The sequence below is a fragment of the Geotrypetes seraphini genome, chromosome 1 (assembly GCF_902459505.1).
Source record: "Geotrypetes seraphini chromosome 1, aGeoSer1.1, whole genome shotgun sequence".
Classification (NCBI taxonomy): Eukaryota; Metazoa; Chordata; class Amphibia; order Gymnophiona; family Dermophiidae; genus Geotrypetes; species Geotrypetes seraphini.
The window spans coordinates 475657295-475677195 of NC_047084.1; the positions used below are offsets into that span (position 1 = coordinate 475657295).

At 40.1% G+C, this 19901-nt stretch overlaps 1 protein-coding gene across 5 annotated transcripts in view; it reads left to right on the forward strand.

The window, feature by feature from the left end:
• The window catches only part of DOCK8 (dedicator of cytokinesis 8), a 414444-nt gene extending 394791 nt beyond the window's left edge, over positions 1-19653 (forward strand). For all 5 annotated transcript variants that reach the window (XM_033924987.1, XM_033924968.1, XM_033924979.1 and 2 more), the window contains 5 exons: positions 1536-1772; positions 7540-7683; positions 8792-8898; positions 15824-15994; positions 17742-19653. In XM_033924987.1, coding sequence (XP_033780878.1) covers positions 1536-1772; positions 7540-7683; positions 8792-8898; positions 15824-15994; positions 17742-17799 — 717 coding nt within the window. In that variant the 3' untranslated portion in view covers positions 17800-19653. The remainder of the gene's footprint in view (positions 1-1535; positions 1773-7539; positions 7684-8791; positions 8899-15823; positions 15995-17741) is intronic.
• Positions 19654-19901: the final 248 nt, after the last annotated feature.

The window sequence follows — 19901 nt, forward strand, 5'->3', positions numbered from 1 at the left end:
CAGCCGTACCACGAATACTGTATGCAGTTCTGTTCTATCTCAAAAAAGATATAGTGGAATTAGAAAAGGTACAAAGAAGGGCGACGAAAATGATAAAAAGAATGGGACAACTTCTCTATAAGGAAAGGCTAAAGCAGCTAGGGCTCTTCAGCTTGGAGAAGAGATTACTCAGGAGAGATATGATAGAAGTCTAAAACGGTTAGGGCTCTTCAGCTTGGAAAAGAGACGGCTGAGGGGAGATATGATTGAAATCTACAAAATCCTGAGTGGAGTAGAACGGGTACAAGTGGATTGATTTTTCACGCCGTCAAAAATTACAAAGACTAGGGGACACACTAGTTACAGGGAAATACTTTTAAAGCCAATAGGGGAAAAAAAATTTTCACTCAGAGAATAGTTAAGCTCTGGAACATGTTGCCAGAGGATATGGTAAGAGTCAATAGCTTGGCTGGTTTTAAGAAAGGTTTGGACAAGTTCCTGGAGGAAAAGTCCATAGTGTGCTATTGAGAAAGGCATGGGGGAAGCCACTGCTTGCCCTGTATTTGTAGCATGGAATGTTACTACTCCTTGGGTTTTAGCCAGGTACTAGTGACCTGGATTGGCCACCTTGAGAACGGGCTACTGAGCTTGATTGACCATTGGTCTGACCCAGTAAGGATATTCTTATGTTTTATAAAATGCTGAGTGGAGTGGAAAGGGTAGATGTGAATCAATTGTTTACTCTTTCCAAAAATGTTAGGACTAGGGGATATTCAGTGAAGCTACTAATTAGTAGATTTAAAACAAACCGGAGAAAATATTTCTTCACACAACGTGTAATTAAACTCTGGAATTTGCTGCCAGATAATGTGGTGAAATCAGTTAGCTTAGCGGGGTTCAATAAAGGTTTGGATAATTTCCTAAAAGAGAAGTCCATAGGCCCTTATTGAGATGGCTTGGGGAAATCCACTGCTTATTCCTAGGATAAGCAGCATAAAATCTGTTTTACTACTTGGAATCTAGCTAGGTACATGGGACCTAGGTTGGCCACTGTTGGAAACAAGAAACTGGGTTTGATAGACCTTCAGTCTGTCCAAGTGTGGCAATTCTTATGTTTCCTGTATGTAAGTACTAAGTCATGAATAACTAAGAGGGGCTGCCACTTGTATGATGATACCTTCCTCGGTCATCTTTCAAAGTTACTTTCATAAAAAATGGCCTTTGGAAACGAGAGGTTCTCCATTATACAGTTCCAGCAGCAGGCTTATTTAAACTTACAGGCAGGAGCTTGAAGTGTGAGACAGTGGGGACCCCAGCGTAGTCCTGAGCATTTGCCACTGTCAGATCCCACCACCAGGAGAGACAATAAAAATCACTAATATCAAGGTGTATGTTTGTTTATTTTTAAGAAGGAGATATTTAAAGCACTCCTAAAGGACCCCATTTCCTTGGCTTACAAAGAAAATGAGGGATGCACTAGTGTGAGAATCTTGCTGTAAATAAAAGCCTGACATTTTGAAAATATAATTGTAAATGTCCATGCTTTTCTTCTCCAGGCCTACATACAGATCACATTTGTGGAGCCTTATTTTGATGAGTATGAAATGAAAGACCGTGTCACCTACTTTGAGAAGAACTTCAACTTGCGCAGTTTCATGTACACTACCCCCTTCACCTTGGATGGTCGACCAAGGGGAGACCTGAATGAGCAGCACAAGCGGAAAACTATCCTGACCACAATGCATGCCTTTCCCTATATCAAAACCCGGATCAATGTCATTCAGAAGCAGGAGGTGAGTCTATTGGTAGGGGTTGGGTGTGTATTAGAATCAGCAGTTGGCACGTTTGAGGCTAGATAATATTGAATGCATTACCCTTCCAACTTCTTTGACTTTTCACAATGTACAACTAACAGATATCCCTTCTAACTTTATTTACTTTTCATAAATCAGACTCCTGGTCCAGTCCCTAGTTCTAAGACTCCTAGACTACTTTAACATTCTGTACCTGTCATGCCCTGCCAATATGATAAAACAATTACAAACAGTGCAAAATACAGCCCTCAGACTGATATACTCGTTGAAAAAATATGACCACATTACTACTGCCTTCCAAGACTCACACTGGCTCCCTGTACAAGCACGCATACTCTACAAATTCTACCGCACGCTATTCAAAGCCCTGAATGGCGATGGACCAACCTGTCCAAACAATCGCCTAACCAGGAACAACACATTCAGACCAAGGAGAGAAGGGGCACCTTTCACTCACCCCCCACCCCCCAATTAAAGGCATACAATGTAAGAAAATGTATGACGGCCTACTAGCCACCCAAGCAGCGAAACTAGACCACCACATCTCCAACCTATTGATCACAACGACAAACTACAAAACCTTCAGGAGAGAATGAAAACCAAGTTATTCAGGAAATTTGTCAAGTCAAACTAATCTTCTCAATATATCCCCAGACCCTAAAGCTTCTAATTATCTATCTTGTAATTTCACTGGGTATGCCCAGACCAATTCTTTTGTAATCCGCCTAGAACCGAAAGGTATTGGCAGAATAGAAGACACTAAGGTAATGTAATGTAATAATTTGCAACTAACAGGTAGCATGCTTTGTGATCTTTTTGAATTGCAGACTAAAGCATGACTTTCTCCTAAGTACTGTTCCCTCTAAGCTGAGCAGGGGTCCTTTACCTACAGTCCTGCCAGCATGGGATGCTGTTTCAGTATCACATTTTTAATAGAATCAGGCAGGCAAATTCTGCAGGACTCCAAGGAACCTGCCTGTCTCTATTGACTGAGGCCCGGATGCACTAAAGTTTCTGATCGTCAAACGATTGTTACTAAACCAGTTTGACCAGAATAGTTTAATGACGACTTTAATTTGCTGACTTGATGTACACAATGGCTCACTGTGTGCTTTTCCATGCATTCGTACAATGCAAATCCAACTTCAGAACAGCTTTAACCCTTTCAGGACCATAAGGATCGTAGGCCAATTTTTGTGGTTTTGACGACATTTTTATGGTAAAAAGGGCTTGCAGATGCCAAAAAATTGATTTTTTTTGTGAAATATCATTATTTTTTTTTTTTTAAAAATCAAACTTCTGGCTTATGGACAGTGTGGCAAGTGAATCTTCTCGTCAATCTGGCAACGACGCTAATGAATGAATGTCGGAACCAGTTTGTTTACATAAAGGCAGTATCATATGGAATCCGTACATATCAAATTTAGAACTGTAGACTATCCCAATCAAAATTTATAGGATTTTAAAGTTATGGGACAAATATGTCCCTTGGTCCTGAAAGGGTTAAAAACGTAACTCATTCTTAACCTGGGAACTGCCTGTATTTAGTTTTTCCTGCATTACGTTATCTTTAGCCAGTTGACTATATTTGGTTTTATTCCCACCACCACTATTATTTTTTTATATAAAAAAGTGATTGTACTGTGTTTCAACATATTACTTATCTGGCTTACCAGATTAAGGATAGTTGTATTATTTTTTTCAGTTACGGGAAGAAAAAAAAAATTGCAGCCAAACAGATTTGGTAGCCACTGATGATTTGTAGCTGGCCCAATTGCAGTTTTTCCATTCAGCTGTGGTTCACCTCCACATATAGTCCTTTCTATTTCTTCCTGGGCTTCTCAGCCCCTGTGCGTGTAGTTATCCACCTAGGTTGAGCACTTGCACCTACTGATATGATTGCTCAGTGGCGCTGGTATTGCACAGTGGCAGCACTCCTCAGAGTTGCTACCGTGTACCAGCAACCACTTGTATTACTCTCTTAAAGAAGTTGCAAGTCTTGCTGTCCTACAACATCTTTGTCGCTCCTGCTACTATCTCCTCTGTTGTGTAGTTACAACCATTGCTTGCCTGGCTCATTTCATAGTTACAACCGTAGTACTCAACTTAAGCATCCACTTATTTTCTTTGTCTGCAACAATCACACGCATTATGTGGTACTGGGATGTCATAAATATGAGAACTATCTGTCTTATATATTTGCACAATCAGCTGTGCTGTACAGCTGAAATAGCTGAATTTCTTCTTTACCTTCAGCAGTCCTCTATAAACTTCTCCCTCTGTAGTCGCGGTTTCGATTATTCACGGTTTTTAGCTTGCTGGCTCCTCCCCCCCAAATTGCATCAGCTTGCACAGAGAAATCGCTGATTCCAAGTATTTACAGAGAAAATTGCTGATTCCCGACACTTTCTTCACTATTTGCCTCTCCTTCAGGAACAGGCCAGGTCTCCCACCATGTTATTCGTGGTTTCACCATACACACGATGGTTTTTAATAGAAAACAGCGAATAACATATGAAAAAGTTATTTGTGGTTTTTCTGTATATGTAGTTCTGTTAATCCCCTATCTCAGTGAATGCGGACGGAGGAAGTGTATGTCTTAGCATTCCAGATTAGTTATATAGCGCTGTTCTAGTTGCCAGCTGTGTAGCATGGCTACTCTGTCACCCTGTATGTGCAACTGCTGAGCAGTGGCGTAGTAAAGGGGGGGCGGTCCATCCCGGATGCCATCTTGTTGAGGGCGCAGGCATCTGACCTCCTCTCTGCCCGCCTCCCCGCTCCTTCCCTGCCCTCCGCCAATGCCATGCATACGCCCCGCTTCCCTTCCCCTGTACCTCCGTAACATTCCTGGCACGAGCAGCAGTCCCCAAGCCAGCATCAGCTCTTCCTCTGACATCACTTCCTGGACTCACGCCTAAGAAGTGATGTCGGAGGAAGAGCCGATGCTGGTGCGACAACAGCTTGGGGGTTACTGCTTGCACCAGGACGTTGCAGAGGTGTGGGAGAAGGGAAGCAGCATACATGCAACATGAGTGGGCAGGGAAGGAGTATGTGAAAGTGGGGGGGGCACCACCGCCCAAGGCGCCTCTCACCCTTGCTATGCCACTGCTGCTGAGGCAGTAGGTGTGGCACCTCCTGCATGTATAGCATAGTTCCAACTACTGTCTGTATGGCTCAATTATGGAAGTAATACAAACCAAAAAAATATTAGGAGAAACAACCCCTGGACTGGAAAACAGCTAACGTCGTTCTTCTGCACAAAAAGGGATGCAGAGCAGAGACTGCGAATTACCGACCAGTGAGTCTCACATCAATTGTGTGTAAACTCATGGAAACTCTACTTAAAGGTAAATTAGACACGATTTTGGATGAGGGAGACCTAAGGGATCCCCGTCAACATGGATTCACTAGGGGTAGGTCTTGCCAATCCAATCTTATCAGCTTCTTTGATTGGGTGACGGGAAAGCTAGACCAGGGAGAGTCTCTGGACATGGTATACTTGGATTTCAGCAAAGCATTTGACAGTGTCCCACACCGCAGACTATTAAACAAGATTAAATCGATGGGTTTAGGCGAGAAGCTAATTGCATGGGTCAGTGATTGGCTGAGTGGAAGACTTCAGAGGGTGGTGGTCAACGGCACCCTCTCTGAGACATCGGAGGTGACTAGCGGAGTACCGCAGGGCTCAGTCCTGGGACCATCCCTTTTCAACATATTCATAAGAGACTTGACCCGAGGACGTTCGACGACGACACCAAACTGTGTAATATAGTAAGTGAAAACAATCTTAAGGATAGTATGACGCAGGATCTGGTCATGTTGGAAAACTGGTCCTCGACATGGCAGCTGGGCTTCAACGCCAAGAAATGTAAGGTCATGCATCTCGGCTGCGGAAATCCATGCAAAACTTACACCTTGAATGGAGAAACACTAGCTAGGACTTCAGAAGAACGGGACTTGGGAGTAATCGTCAGTGCAGACATGAAGGCTGCCAAACAAGTGGAGCAGGCCTCATCCAAGGCAAGGCAAATGTTGGGATGCATCAATAGAGGCTTCATCAGCCGCAAACCTGAAGTCATAATGCCGCTCTACAGAACCATGGTGAGACCTCACCTGGAATACTGTGTGCAATTTTGGAGACCGCACTACCAAAAAAATGTGCTTCGAGCTGAATCGGTCCAGTGAATGGCCACTAGAATGGTCTCCGGACTCAAGAGTCTCCCATACGAGGAAAGACTGGACAAACTGCAGCTCTACTCTCTTGAGGAACGTAGAGAAAGGGGAGACATGATTGAGACATTTAAGTACATCACAGGTCGTGTCGAGGCGGAAAGCGATATATTCTTCCCCAGGGGACCCTCGGTCACAAGGGGGCACCCGCTCAAACTCAGAGGAGGAAAATTTAATGGTGACACCAGGAAGTATTTCTTCACAGAAAGGGTAGTAGATCACTGGAACAAACTTCTGGTGCAGGTGGTCAAGGCCACCAGCGTGCTCGACTTTAAAAATAAATGGGACATCCACGTGGGATCCCTACGGGGGTCGAGCTAAGGAACTGGGTCATTAGCACTCAGACTTGATGGGGTGGGTCAGAAGAGTGGGCAGACTTGATGGACTGTAGCCCTTTTCTGCCGTCATCTTTCTGTTTCTATGTTTCTAACAGGGAGAAAACAAGTGGGAATCAGGATAGAATGCATCAACCTTGGAACCAATTACAGTAATTTTATTCATATGAACTCAAGTCCCAAAATTGAATACATGTATATATACATATACATTTTTTCAGAACAACTTCCATGCCCCGAGGCAGGCTTCCGAATGGAGGCCGAAACACGGACCGTGTCAGGCCACCCAAGGCAAAGGACTTTATAGTCATGTATTTATACATGTATTCAATTTTGACTTGAGTTTATATGAATAAAATTTATTGGTTCCAAGGTTAATGTGTTCTGTCCCGCTCCCCACTTGTTTTCTCCCCCAGTTATGGAAGCTTACATGTATGATAAAGTTTCAAAGCTGCCTACGTGACATCAGATATTCTGTGGTACATTGGATGGACATTTATGTGGTATACCAGTCAGTAGCTGACTGCATATCCCTGGCTGTAGTAACCATAATTAAATCATCAGAGTCAACTTCCATGCACATGTCAGCTATGGCAAACGCATGTAACAACAAAGAAAAATGGGGAGACCCAATGATCCACAGTGAAAACAATCCACCAATGAAAACAAAAACTGTGGATACAGATGTTCTGGAGATAATTTATTAAACACTGACATATAAAACCATGAAAATTCAATTAAAAAAGTACAATGATAAAAAAATACAGCTACTTACTTTGTCTGATTCTACATTTTAGCTGTTTTGCGCAGCTAAGTTGATAGTGCTGGCATTAGCCACCACTGTTATGCAACTGCAGGCAATCTCTAATATTGTGGTTTTATTCTCAGACCAGTGGCATACTAAGGGGGGTGGTCCGTCTTGGGTGCAGACCTTAATGGGTTGCTCCCGAGGTTGGCTTCTTGGTCCGGGAACTTCACTGCTCTGCCAGCGTCGGGCCTTCCCCTCTACCAAGTCCTGCCTTCCTGGAACAAGGAGGAAGGCCCGTCATCTGCTAATTGTCTGCCCAAATTTCTCACAGTCCTCTTGAGATTTACTATAACTCACTCCAGCTCACAGAACAGCTTTATCAAGCTTACCTACCAAATGTAACTGATATTTTCCTGTTTTTCTTTTGCACTAGTTTATTTTGACTCCTATTGAAGTTGCCATTGAGGATATGCAGAAGAAGACACTGGAACTGGCCATTGCCACTAGCCAGGAACCACCAGATGCCAAAATGCTTCAGATGGTGCTGCAGGGTTGTGTTGGAGCCACTGTGAACCAGGTAGACCACTTAGTAATACACTTCGAGACTGATATTCAGAGGAGCTTAGGTTCCTAAATTGGCCTTTTTGAAAGCAAATGAGGCTCAAGTGCCTCAGTTAATGGTTTTAGCTTCACTAGGATCCTAAACTTATTATCCAAAAGAGTGGTTGGCAACCGGTAAAGATTTAGGGAAGGGAAACCGTAAGAAGCTTTCAGCTCTAGGCACATAAATCGATCTCTAAGAGCAGCTTTTAGACTCCTAAATGTAGGTGAAGTTCTGACTGAATACTTACCCCCTTCCCCAATATGAGCTGAGACAGTCAGCCTTTTTTAACTACTGGCCGCAGTGAGTAAATTCAGTGGCAGTATCCAGATAAGAACATAAGAATAGCCTTACTGGGTCAGACCAATGGTCCATCAAACCCAGTAGCCCATTCTCTTGGTGGCCAATCCAGGTCACAAGTACCTGGCCAAAACCCAAGGAGCACCAATATTTCATGCTACCAATACAGGGCATGGAAAAAATCTCCCTACACCCCAAGAAAAATCAAGGGTGAGGGGGAGAGACAGCCCAAACCAACACCCTATCACTACCACAAGAAAAAATGATTAATAATGATAAAATGATATCACAAGATATACCCCCCACCCCCCTCCCACTTCCATATACAACAAAAAATGTACCACATGAATATAATATCTTATTGTACACTTGTTGCAAGAATCAAAAATGAATAAAGAATTATACCAGTTTTTGGCGGGTATAAGCCTAGCTAAGACATGGGAATCAGTGCTAAGCAAGATTCTGTAAAGGCGTGCACTCTTTATAGAATTGTACTTTGTGCCATTCTTTTCTAGCGCTCATTTTTGAGCACCATTTATAAACTCCAGCCCTAATTTCTTAACACTCTATGTCAGTTTCAGTAATTGATTGTATAAAGTAGGAAGGCTCCCTGGTATTTATAAATAACAACTGCCTTTTTTAGATGTATTATATAAATTTGATTCTCATTCCAGTTGTTGATAAAACAATTTGGGATAAGATATCTCTAACAATTCTTGGGATGTATGTGAAATCTATGCATGCTGTCTTTCCTCTTTCAATGATCTCCTGTTGTTCCTTCTAGGGGCCACTAGAGGTAGCTCAAGTATTTCTGGCAGAAATTCCAGCAGATCCAAAATTGTATCGACATCACAACAAGCTGAGATTATGCTTTAAAGAATTTATAATGCGGTAAGAGTAAGAATGTTGTTTCAGGACCACTAAAACTATAAGATTCATTTTCTATCCACATTGAGGTCAACCTGTATTTCGACTAGGGGTCCACTGTGGTGGTCTGTAAATGCAATACTATGTGTTAGTTACAGTGTTCATGGAGTCAGGGTGAAGGCAGAACCTGGCAGAGAGGAAGGTCCACTGCCTGGCAGAGAGGAAGGTCCCTTCCCAGCGCAGATGATTAAATACAGTGGTACCTCGGAATCCGAACGCTCCAAAACTTGAACGACTTGGAATCCGAACCTTTTTTTGTAGTAAATTTTGTCTTGGAATCTGAACTCTGTTTTGGAATCCAAACGCCCTGCACATTGTATATGTCTGTTTGTGCCCCAGAATCTGAATGCTGCTTTGGAATATTTGTTAATATTTTACCTTAAAACCCAGTGTATTTCCTGTTAAAATTTGAGTTTGTGGGACACAGGAATAGATTAATCAAATGTCTATTATTTTCAATGCAAAAAATTGTCTTGGAACTCAAATGCTTTGGAACTCGAATGGGATTCTGGAACGGATTAAGTTCGGATTCCAAGGTATGACTGTACAATGGAAGTTACAAGCTGACAATGCAGCAGCGATTAAGCTAAATAAAGCAAAAAAATATATATTGAATGGTTTTCATAGCATCTAAATTATAGTTGTTAAAATTATTGAGAAGTTTTTATGACTTTATTTTTCACAAGAAGCACTTTATCTAAAAAAAATAATAATAATAATAATTAAAGAAAAGCAGATTCAATGATAATTATATATGCTGGAGAGAAATCATTCAGCCGTGTTTAAATGATAACAGGCTGGAGGGGGCATATTTGAAGAAACTGCAATTTTATTGCTTGGTTATGGCACGTTGGACTTCACTTTTTCCATAGCAGTGGTTAAAAAACGTTGTGGCTTTTGTGGTGATACTGCTTTTCTTACAGCATAGGGGTATGAGTCAAGGTAATAAACATACAGAGGGCAATCCTATAACACAGTGCCCAAATATAGGCACCCAGAGAATGCCTCATAGGAGCCTATTCTATAAAGGAAAGTAGGCAGCTAGGTAAAGCTGGTATATAAGTGCTTAACATTTAGGTGCAAGACTTGTGTCAGTCATAGAGCTGGTATTTCTCCCACTCCTCCTCTCTCCAGATACAGTAGCTGTGTTAGCCAGAGACCCACTTTCCTTTATAGTAGTGGGCCAATGGCCAGGAAAGCAAGAGCTAAGGATAAAGGGATTCAAACTGGGCTGGGTTTTTATACCAGCAGTTTCTCTCTGAGAGGTATCTTCCCCTCATATTATTGTCAATTACTGGGAGGAGAGCCAGCCCCCTTTTCCTGAAGCTGTGGGGATATAATATTTAATTAGAGCCAACAAAGGTTTTTTCAATTCCTTAAGATAGATATATAATTATAGATGGGTTAGGGGTTTGTTTATTTTTTGCTCCTTGTGACCCTGGGCAAGTCACTTAGGGCTAGATTCACTAACCCCCCTTTACCTTTCCGATCCATATCCGAGTCTTCCCAGCCGACTGATTCAGTAAGCCTCAACATGCAAATTAATCTCGATCGGAGGCACGCCCCATAGCAACTGCATGGATCACTGAAGAGCGATCCTGTTGCATGCACAGACTATCTTCTTTGCCTGTAGATGGTCTGCGCTTGCATAGATGGTACCAAAGAAACAGGTCTAGGTTCAGGCCCTAACTGGCTGGCAATGCTGCAGAGGGGAGGTTAGTGCTGGAGCTGCATCGCATACTGTTTACCAAAGCCGCCAACCATCTGACAGCCTTTGCTGACATAAACAAGCAGGGGGACGAGCACGGCCTGTGGTTTTAACCAGCGGTTGTAAAACAGGCTGCACTGCGGCGTGTTCTGGAACAGAACACGCCATAGTGCAGCCCCGTTTTAAACCCGCGGGTTAAAACCACGGGCTCGCACTGCAGGGAAGGGCGGCAAAGAGCAGGAGAGTCGGGGCTCTCGCTGTCGGAGCCCAGAGACCCTAGCGAGCGTCAGCAGCTCCAAAGCCGTAGTTGGGGGGAAGTACAAGTCATGAAAATGGGCTCGGGCTCTTTCGGGGACATTAACATAACCAACAGAGAGGAGATGGTGGTGAAGCTGGAGTCGCAGAAGGCCAGGCACCTGCAGCTGCTCTATGAAAGCAAACTCTATGGAGAAAGGCGGCAGAAAGCAGAAAAGGATGTGAGCGACTGGTCCTCAGCAGACACTTGGTTTTGGATTGACCAGCCCAGTCAGTGTGCCTGAATTTTTTTAATGAATCGAGACCCTTCCAACTTTGCATGCCGTTTCCCCTCATTTGCAAGCGCGGATCGGATCGGGTGCGGATACGCTCAGGAGGAAGGTTAGTGAATCGGGTCGGGGTTGCAAAGTTAATCTAGCCCTTAATCCCCCCATTGCCCCAGGTACATTATATAGATTTTGAGCCCACCGGGACAGACAGGGAAAATGCTTGAGTACCTGAATAAATTCATGTAAACAGTTCTGAGCTCCCTTGGGAGAACAGTAAAGAAAATTGAATGAATGAATGAATGAATGAATGAATAAATACTAACTAAATGAATTGCCGAGCATTTACTAGATTTGGCCTGAAGGATATCACTCATGATGAGTCTTGGAAATAGATAGTAACAATTTGTGGGCAAATAAAGGAAGCAAGCCTGAGAGGGTACTATGTATAAGTTTCCTTTGATTGACCACATGACAAACTGTCCATAAGAGAATGGATATGGTCAGTGAGCAGCAATGGACTCAGCATATAATGGGATTGGGGGGGAGCAATACAGTATGTGAAGTTAAATGCATATCAAATGGATAAAGTACTAAGCAAATAAAGTCAATAAATAATAATATAATTGCATATGCTTACGTCTGGGAGGACAGACGTATGGCACATATATTTTATGCATTCTTCTTACAGCAAAGCTACGTGAGGGTCTATTTTATTAAGCTACCCAGTGGTAATGTGCACAAATCCTTTTGTAACCTATGCAGTGTGAGTGCGTTTTGAAAATGAAAACAACCTGTACAGGTAGATGAATGGAGCAAAAGAGCATACATTTCTAAAATCTACTTTACATAATTATCCAAATTGTAATAAAGATTTTAGGTTTCATATTAGGAGTCACCACCCAAAAGGCAGAAAAATACCTGAACGTACCTTGCAGTTCTGTTCACTGCATTTTAAAAATCTGTCATGGAACTGAAAAAGGTGACCAGAATGATTAAGGGGATAGAAGGACTCTCTTATGAGGCATAGTTAAAAAAGTTAGGGCTCTTCCACTTGGAGAAGAGACAGCTGAAAGAGGGTAGGATAGAGGTCTACAAACTCCTGAGTGGAATGGACTGGGTAAGAATTCAAAGACTGGTGGATGTCTCATGAAGTTACAAGTAGCACATTCAAAAGAAATTGGAGAACATATTAATTTTTTCAAACGATGCCTAATTAAGCGCTGGAATTCATTGTTGAAGGATGTGCTAAAAGCAGTTAGTATAGTGAGTTTGAAAAGAGATAAATACCTTCCTGGGAGAAAGTCCAGTGACAATCTTAAGCACTGCTTATTCCTAGGTCAGTGGTCTCAAACTCGCGGCCCGCCAAGTCCTATTTTGAGGCCCTCGGTATGTTTATCATAATCACAAAGGTAAAATAAAACAGTTTCTTGATCATATGTCTCTTTAGCTATAAATGACAATATTATTATTAAGACTTAGCCAAAAGGAAAGATTTATAAACTATAAAGAGTTTTACCTCATGCAAAATTGTCATTTCTTTAATAAGACATTAACTATTTTTTCTGAGGCCCTCCAAGTACCTACAAATCCAAAACGTGACCCTGCAAAGGGTTTGAGTTTGAGACCACTGCCCTAGATGTAATCAATATGGACTCTGTTTACTCTTTGGGAATCTGCTAGGTGTTTTTTTGTGAGCTGGATTGTCCACTGTTGGAAACAGGATACTGAGCTTGATGATCCCGAAAAACAGATAGGCAAGTGTTCTGCAAAATCTGTAAGATCCAGTCCAAAAACAAAACCAGCAGACCGGCTGTGTTCAAAGGTGGACTGCTATTAACTTGTATGCTGTGTTTACAATTAGATTGTCACTGACCTGTTTTTGTTTTAGCCCCCCGACGCAGCTCCAGAGGAGCGAAACATGGCCATGTCAGGCAGTTGAGCATTGTCAGCGTTCGTTGTAATAAAACAATTTTATTTATATATTTTTATGCAGCTCTGCTGGTTTTATTTTTGGATTGGATCTTACTGGGCTTGATAGGACGGACTTTTCATCTGATTTAGTATGGCTGTTAAGATACCAGAGGCACTGAAGTGTTTCAACAGTAGGACACATGGTCAGAAATCTAGGTGTATGCAGACCACATGAACATTATAGCCTTTTGTAGCGTGATTTCTACACATTGACATCTGCGAGTCTCTTTTGAAATTCTGACATCATATTTCCAAGGAGCTCTGCAATTCTTCAAAATCTTGTGGGTTCAGGTTGGGTTCCCTGAATGGAAATCATTAAACAATCAATATAGTTTAAAGTTCTTATGCTTTAAAACAGACTTCCTAGGACATCAAGCCGCATTGTGGTATAAATTAATATCTGGATATTTAAATAAAAAACCAAAAAATGGTCTAAGAGACATTTGGAGCATTGAGATTGGACATCAAATTAATGCATCTCAATGGCCACTAATTTGGTCTTGGAGAATGGGATGTACAGTGTCAGCATCTATGAGACAAACATGGTTCTTTTTATTACATAGAGCTTTTTGGACCCCTACTCGTTTGCAAAAATTAGACAGTTCTAAGTCTAATAGATGCTGGCACTGTAATCTAGAACCAGGGACAATAGATCATTTATTATATCATTGTCCTTATATTAAAATTTTTTGGAATTCAATTTGGCCACAAATTAATAAATTAATGGAAAATCATATTGCAATATCATATGATACAATTTTATTTGGAACAATGATGAGAATAAAAAGTCAAATTTCACCAGAAAATAATAAGCTTTTATTAATTATGACAGGGGTTGCCATTCAACATATAACTAATAATTGGAAAAATTACAACAACCTAAATTACACATTTTGGTGGAATACAATATGTCATATTTTTAAAATGGAAAGAACAATAGCAATACAAAAGGGGACATATACTAAATTTATAAAAATATGGGGGCCATTGACAAAATACTGTAATGAATAAATAATATGATGTTTTCTTCTTCTTTTCTTCTTTTAAGGATCTTTTTTTATGACACACATAAAAGGGGGGTAAGAAAAATTAATTTATACATAGTATGTTATAATATATTATACAAAATATAACGTATGAATAAAAGGTAATAAAAGGGTGGGGGGAGGGAAATGGGACAAAATTTGTTTAGATTATATTGTATTAGATATAAAAAAGTTATTGAATATTTATCAATTGTATTCTAATATGTTGTATACTTTTTATAAAAATTTGAAAATTAAAATATTATATTAAAGTAATGAAAGGGAGGGGGGAGGGGGAGGGGGAAAATCAAATTCAGATATATAATGTATTAGATATAAAAGTGATAATATGCATTTATCAATTGTAATTTATTATTATGTACACTTTATGAAAAATTAGAAAATAAAAAATAATGGAAAAAAAAAAAAAACAAAATCTTGTGGGCTAGTTAATTAGGTAAAACTTTTTTTTTATTTTGCTAAAAATATCAGGTGGACCCACATTCCAAGGTCAGGCAGGCTGCTTTTGGCCCACAGGCCACATGTTGAATGACCTGTTATACATTATAGATTAGAAAAGTTTACTGTACATCTTCACACAGTGATATTTTAGAGAAGGGTAGCCTTTTTTCTTTTTTTTTTTTAAATCTTTATTCATTTTCAAATCAAACAATAAGTGCATAAAAATATATCATAAAAATAATTTCAATATAGCACTATATTATCTAACATATGAACTATAATAGTGTAAAACTCCCACCCTCCCCCCTTCATCCCATTCTCAATTAAAATAGAATATGCAGTGTTATACAACATATTATAACATCTCGTATTTAATAACATCCCAAATCCCCTTGAGTGTGCTAGATAAAACTAAGAAAGAAAAGAAAAGGAACAGTAAAGAAATGATGTCTATTCATCACAATATTTTTCCAATGGCCCCCATGTCTTTATAAAGTTATTATATGTCCCTTTTTGTACTGCTATTACTCTTTCCATCTTAAAAATATGGCACTACAAATTCCACCAGATTCTTATGACTTTTCCAATTATTAGTAATATGTTGAATGGCTACCCCTGTCATAACTAATAAAAGTTTGTTATTATGGGACGATATTTGAATCTTTTTTTCTCATAGCCATTCCAAATAAAACGGTATCATAGGAGAGCGCAACATGGTTTTCCAATAAAGAGTTTACTTGAGTCCAGATTGAATCCCAAAATGACTTAATGAAGGGATAGTAATAAAGTAGATGGTCTAATGTCCCTGGTTCCAGATTACAATGGCAGCATTTATTAGACTTAGAGCTATCCAACTTTTGTAATCTAACAGGGGTCCAAAACATTCTATGCAACAAAAAGAACCAAGTTTGTCTCATAGATGCTGACACTGTACATCTCATCCTCCAAGACCAAATTCGTGGCCATTGAGATGCAGAAATCTGATGCTTAATCTCAATGCTCCAAATGTCTCTAAGACCACACTTTGGTTTTTTATTCAAGTATCCAGATAATAATTTATACCACAATGCGGCTTGATGTCCTAGGAAGAGAAGGGTAGCTTTATTAGGGAAAGGTTGAATGAATATTGCTTGAGAAGCTGAAAGCACATTTGTAAATGAGAATTTTGCATTAAACAAATTGCTTGCTTTTTGGCATAGATGTGGTGAGGCAGTAGAGAAGAACAAGAGACTTATCACTACAGAGCAGCGAGAATATCAACAGGAACTGAAGAAGAATTATAACAAGCTGAAGGAGAATCTGAGGCCCATGATTGAGAGGAAGATTCCAGAGTTATACAAACCCATAGTGAAAGTCCACAGTGGAACAAGGTACATTTTCTAGAAACAAACCCTATCCCTATTATACTAACAAGAGTGGAGCATAAGTTTTTTATACCACCTCTTTTTACCCTCCCCAGCACGTTCTGTCTTCAGACACCTCATGCTTTCTGAAATTGCTTTCCTTGCTTTGGTTAAGTAGTATGAGAGCCGCTCTGGTAGCTATTTCCAGTGCCATTTCCTAGCCGTGCAATACTTTTTACTAGCATTACTAGGTTCATTGTCCCGGAGATGCACTGGCATAAGTTCAAATGAAGGGCCTCCAAGCGAGGGGTGGGGGGCAGGAGGCTTCTCTACTACCCCCATCGTTACATTTCAAGAGGCAGAGCATGGACAACTGCTTACTTTTTAAATCTTTGCCACACCCCTCCCGCCAGCTCTCTCCAGACAAGTGCCTAAAGGTCTCTTCTCCTGCTGCCAGGCCAAAGTCCTGCAGGAACAGCCATGAAATCCTATGACTCTTATCAGGAGACTTCAGCCCGGTAGTAGGAGATGAGGCCATTATACAACTCTCCAGCTGCCATGGTTATAAAGCAAGAATGTGGAGACAAATTTGTGGATATGATAAAGACACTGAGCAAAAGTAGAATGATGGTAGCCCCAGATCTTAGCAGAAAAGACCAGAAAAAGAAACACTGTCCTCACTAATTATTTCCTCTGTGTCTTGTCCTCTTAGGATCCTGCATAAATGGAATAAAAAATTTTTAAAAAAATCTTTATTCATTTTCAGAAATTACAACAAGTGTACAATAATCACTCAGAAATATATTAATTAATCACTTGACAATCTTATTTGTAATCCTCCAAATATATAAATATAAAAGAATCTCATCTCTCCCACCCATATATTAATAATTAACAATTATCAATTATTGTCATTCATATCCCCCCCCCCTTTATCTTAACCAATACTGAGGTGTTTAAGATGTCTGATCATTGGAATAAATAATCAATGGCCCCCAAATCTTTTTAAACTTATTATAATTACCTTGTTGCATAGCAAGCACCCTTTCCATTTTATAAATATGGCATACTGAATTCCACCAGAAAGTATAATTTAGTTTAGTATAATCTTTCCAATTTCCTGTAATCTGCTGAATAAAAATTAATTTAAAACCAATAGCTAAAAGCAGACTACACAGAAGTGACTTGAAGTTACTGTGCATTAAGCACCAATAGACCATAAGTAATGTCTCAGTTCTTCTCTCTTCTGAAGCTGTTTACTTCCCTTCCACAGTGCTACAAACAGGTTCAGGGCTGAAGCCCTGACAATGCTCATGACATTACCTCTTGAACAAGTATATTATGCATTTGAGATACTTTTGTGGGTGTCCAACTCATAAGCATGGCAGCAAATGTATTGGGCAAACTGGACTCACCCTTTGTACATCAATGCTAGCCTGTCCCTGATAACAGATCAGTTGACTTTTCTGATTTTGTATTTCTTTTTTTTTTTTGTAAATTCTTTATTCATTTTTGCATGTTACAACAAGTGTAGCAGATAAACTCATATGAACTTAAAAATACACACTTGATTAACTTTCATATAATACAATAAGTATAACACTTATATGAGTTTATTTGATACACTTGTTGTAACATACGAAAATGAATAAAGAATTATAAAACAAAAAGTATAACATTTCATTACAAATTAATATTCTATAATATTTTGAATATTATGCAATAAACCTAATATTTAAATTATTTTGTATTTCTGTTTTTTTTTCTATTTCAGAAATTCGTTTAGATCTAGCTTTAAAAAATATGAAACCCAGTCTTCCCAGAACAGTTGAGAAATAATGTCCTGAAGCACAGCAGCGATGGTTTTCTGTGGCTTGTTTTCCAGAAAACCCCAAATGTTACACACATCAGGCAAGAAACATGGTTTGTCCCGTCCTTCCAAAGCATGCTGATGATCATTACCAGGAGGAAGCTGAAATTACCCAACCCAGCAGAGAAAATACACGATGGGATTTTCTTTACCGTGTCTATTTGATGACAACAGACTTAGCTGCTCTTATGGGGACATTTTTTTATATGTTGTTTATAAAATCTTCAGTAGAAGAAATATAAATATTTGGACCACTGGTCTATACTGAGAGTCATGCTGAACTTCTCTTTAGCCTTAGCTACTTCCTTGCATTTTGTGACTGTCATATGTAGAGTTCTTTCAGTACAGACCAGAACCTGCATTGCCTTGGAAAGAAAGCAATCACCTCTGAAAGAGGCCTCTCTTCCTTCAGTCATGGCATTTCTATGTCTGAGTTTACTCTGATAGATTCAAAACCATGTCTCCAGGATTAGAGGGGAAAGATACACATTTTCTTAATTGAAGTTGTAAATATTTTGTCTGTGGTTGCTTACTCAGGAAAGTGAAATTTTTTTTTTTAACTAAGTGCCATTTTTACTGAACTCTTCATGCTGAAGTTTTAGCTTTTTGAAGGGGGGGATGGGCATCAAATATGATGTGAATGCTGCACCAGGTAAGTTGATAAAAGCATACGGAAGCCACAGTCCCACGTGTTTTTCTACTTTTGTACCTAGCAAAATGCTGGAAGGGGCCTTTTTATTTTCATAGATCAGCATGTCTACGCTGATGCTTAGGGCTCCTTTTAAAAAGGCGCGCTAAACCACTAGCCGCTACCGCCTCCTTTTGAGCAGGCGGTAGTTTTTAGGCCAGTGCGGGGGTTAGCGCGTGATGAAAAGTCACACGCATTAACCCCGCTAGCACAGCTTAATAAAAGGAGCCCTGAGTAGAGCTGAGGATTAATCATAATTTCCTTAACATTCAGCTGTCCATACCACTGGGATATATCTCCCTGACCAGCAGATGAAGGTAGAAAAACACATGTTTTGGTGGCATCATGGCAAGTATAGCCTGGAGCTAGTCAGTATTTCTCTACCTCCAGCAGATGGTGCAGGTTGGACTCTTCCCCCTAAGTAGAGCTTTGAGCAAATATTCTCTTGGCCTTTTTTTCTCAGCTACACAGGTGTGTGGCTGCACACATTTAGAACAGACATGCTTTTCCATCTACTGTCATTGCCAAGAGAAGTAAAACCTTCAAGATGGGTTGTTAGAAGTTGGCATTTTCACAGAGCTTAATCACCAATACCGAAGAATGGAAGCAGTTTGGTGAGTTTTCTCATGTCAGCAGACTGTAGGGACTGTGCATTGCTGTTGGTGGATTTTCTTAGATTCGGTTTCACTACATTCTGAAACCTTTAAGACTTTTCCTATTAAAAAAACACACGACTGCAGGTCTCTGAACGGACAGAAGAAGGAAGAAACTAGGGCTGAAACAGTCCGTCCATATTTGACCCTGGGATCAAGAAAACATCAGTGTGAGGTAATTGCTTCATTAAAGGACACAGTTATCAATGTGGGCTATTGTTAAGACATGTTATTTGACCCCCTAACTTGTGCTATTTTAGCACAGGTCTCATTTTATGCATGAGACCTAGTTATTAATAACAGGTTAACAGTAAAATAACACGTCTTAATGGTAGACCCCATTGATAGCTTCCTTCCTCAGTCTCATGTATGACTGGAAGCTATCTCTGGATAAAGGTGCAGGCCTTCTGAGACTTTGAACAGATGGACATTTGAAAGATTTGAAATAAATTTTTAAGGCTGCAAGAACCCTTCAGATTTTCTCTGAGCTTTTTTTTTTTTTTTTTTTTTAGAACAAACTATCTTAATTATCTCCTTAGTTCCATGTCTGTTGGGGCAGGTTCTTCACTTTTTAGAAGAGATGTGGGAAAGGTTATCATGTGTCTTTGAAATTCCTCTTCAATAATAATGCCAAAATAGGGCTAGAAAATGCCCCTCCCCCCCCTTCAACATAGGGAGACCATATTTAGTGCCAGCTCCCCTCCTCTTTCTTAAACTTCTCCA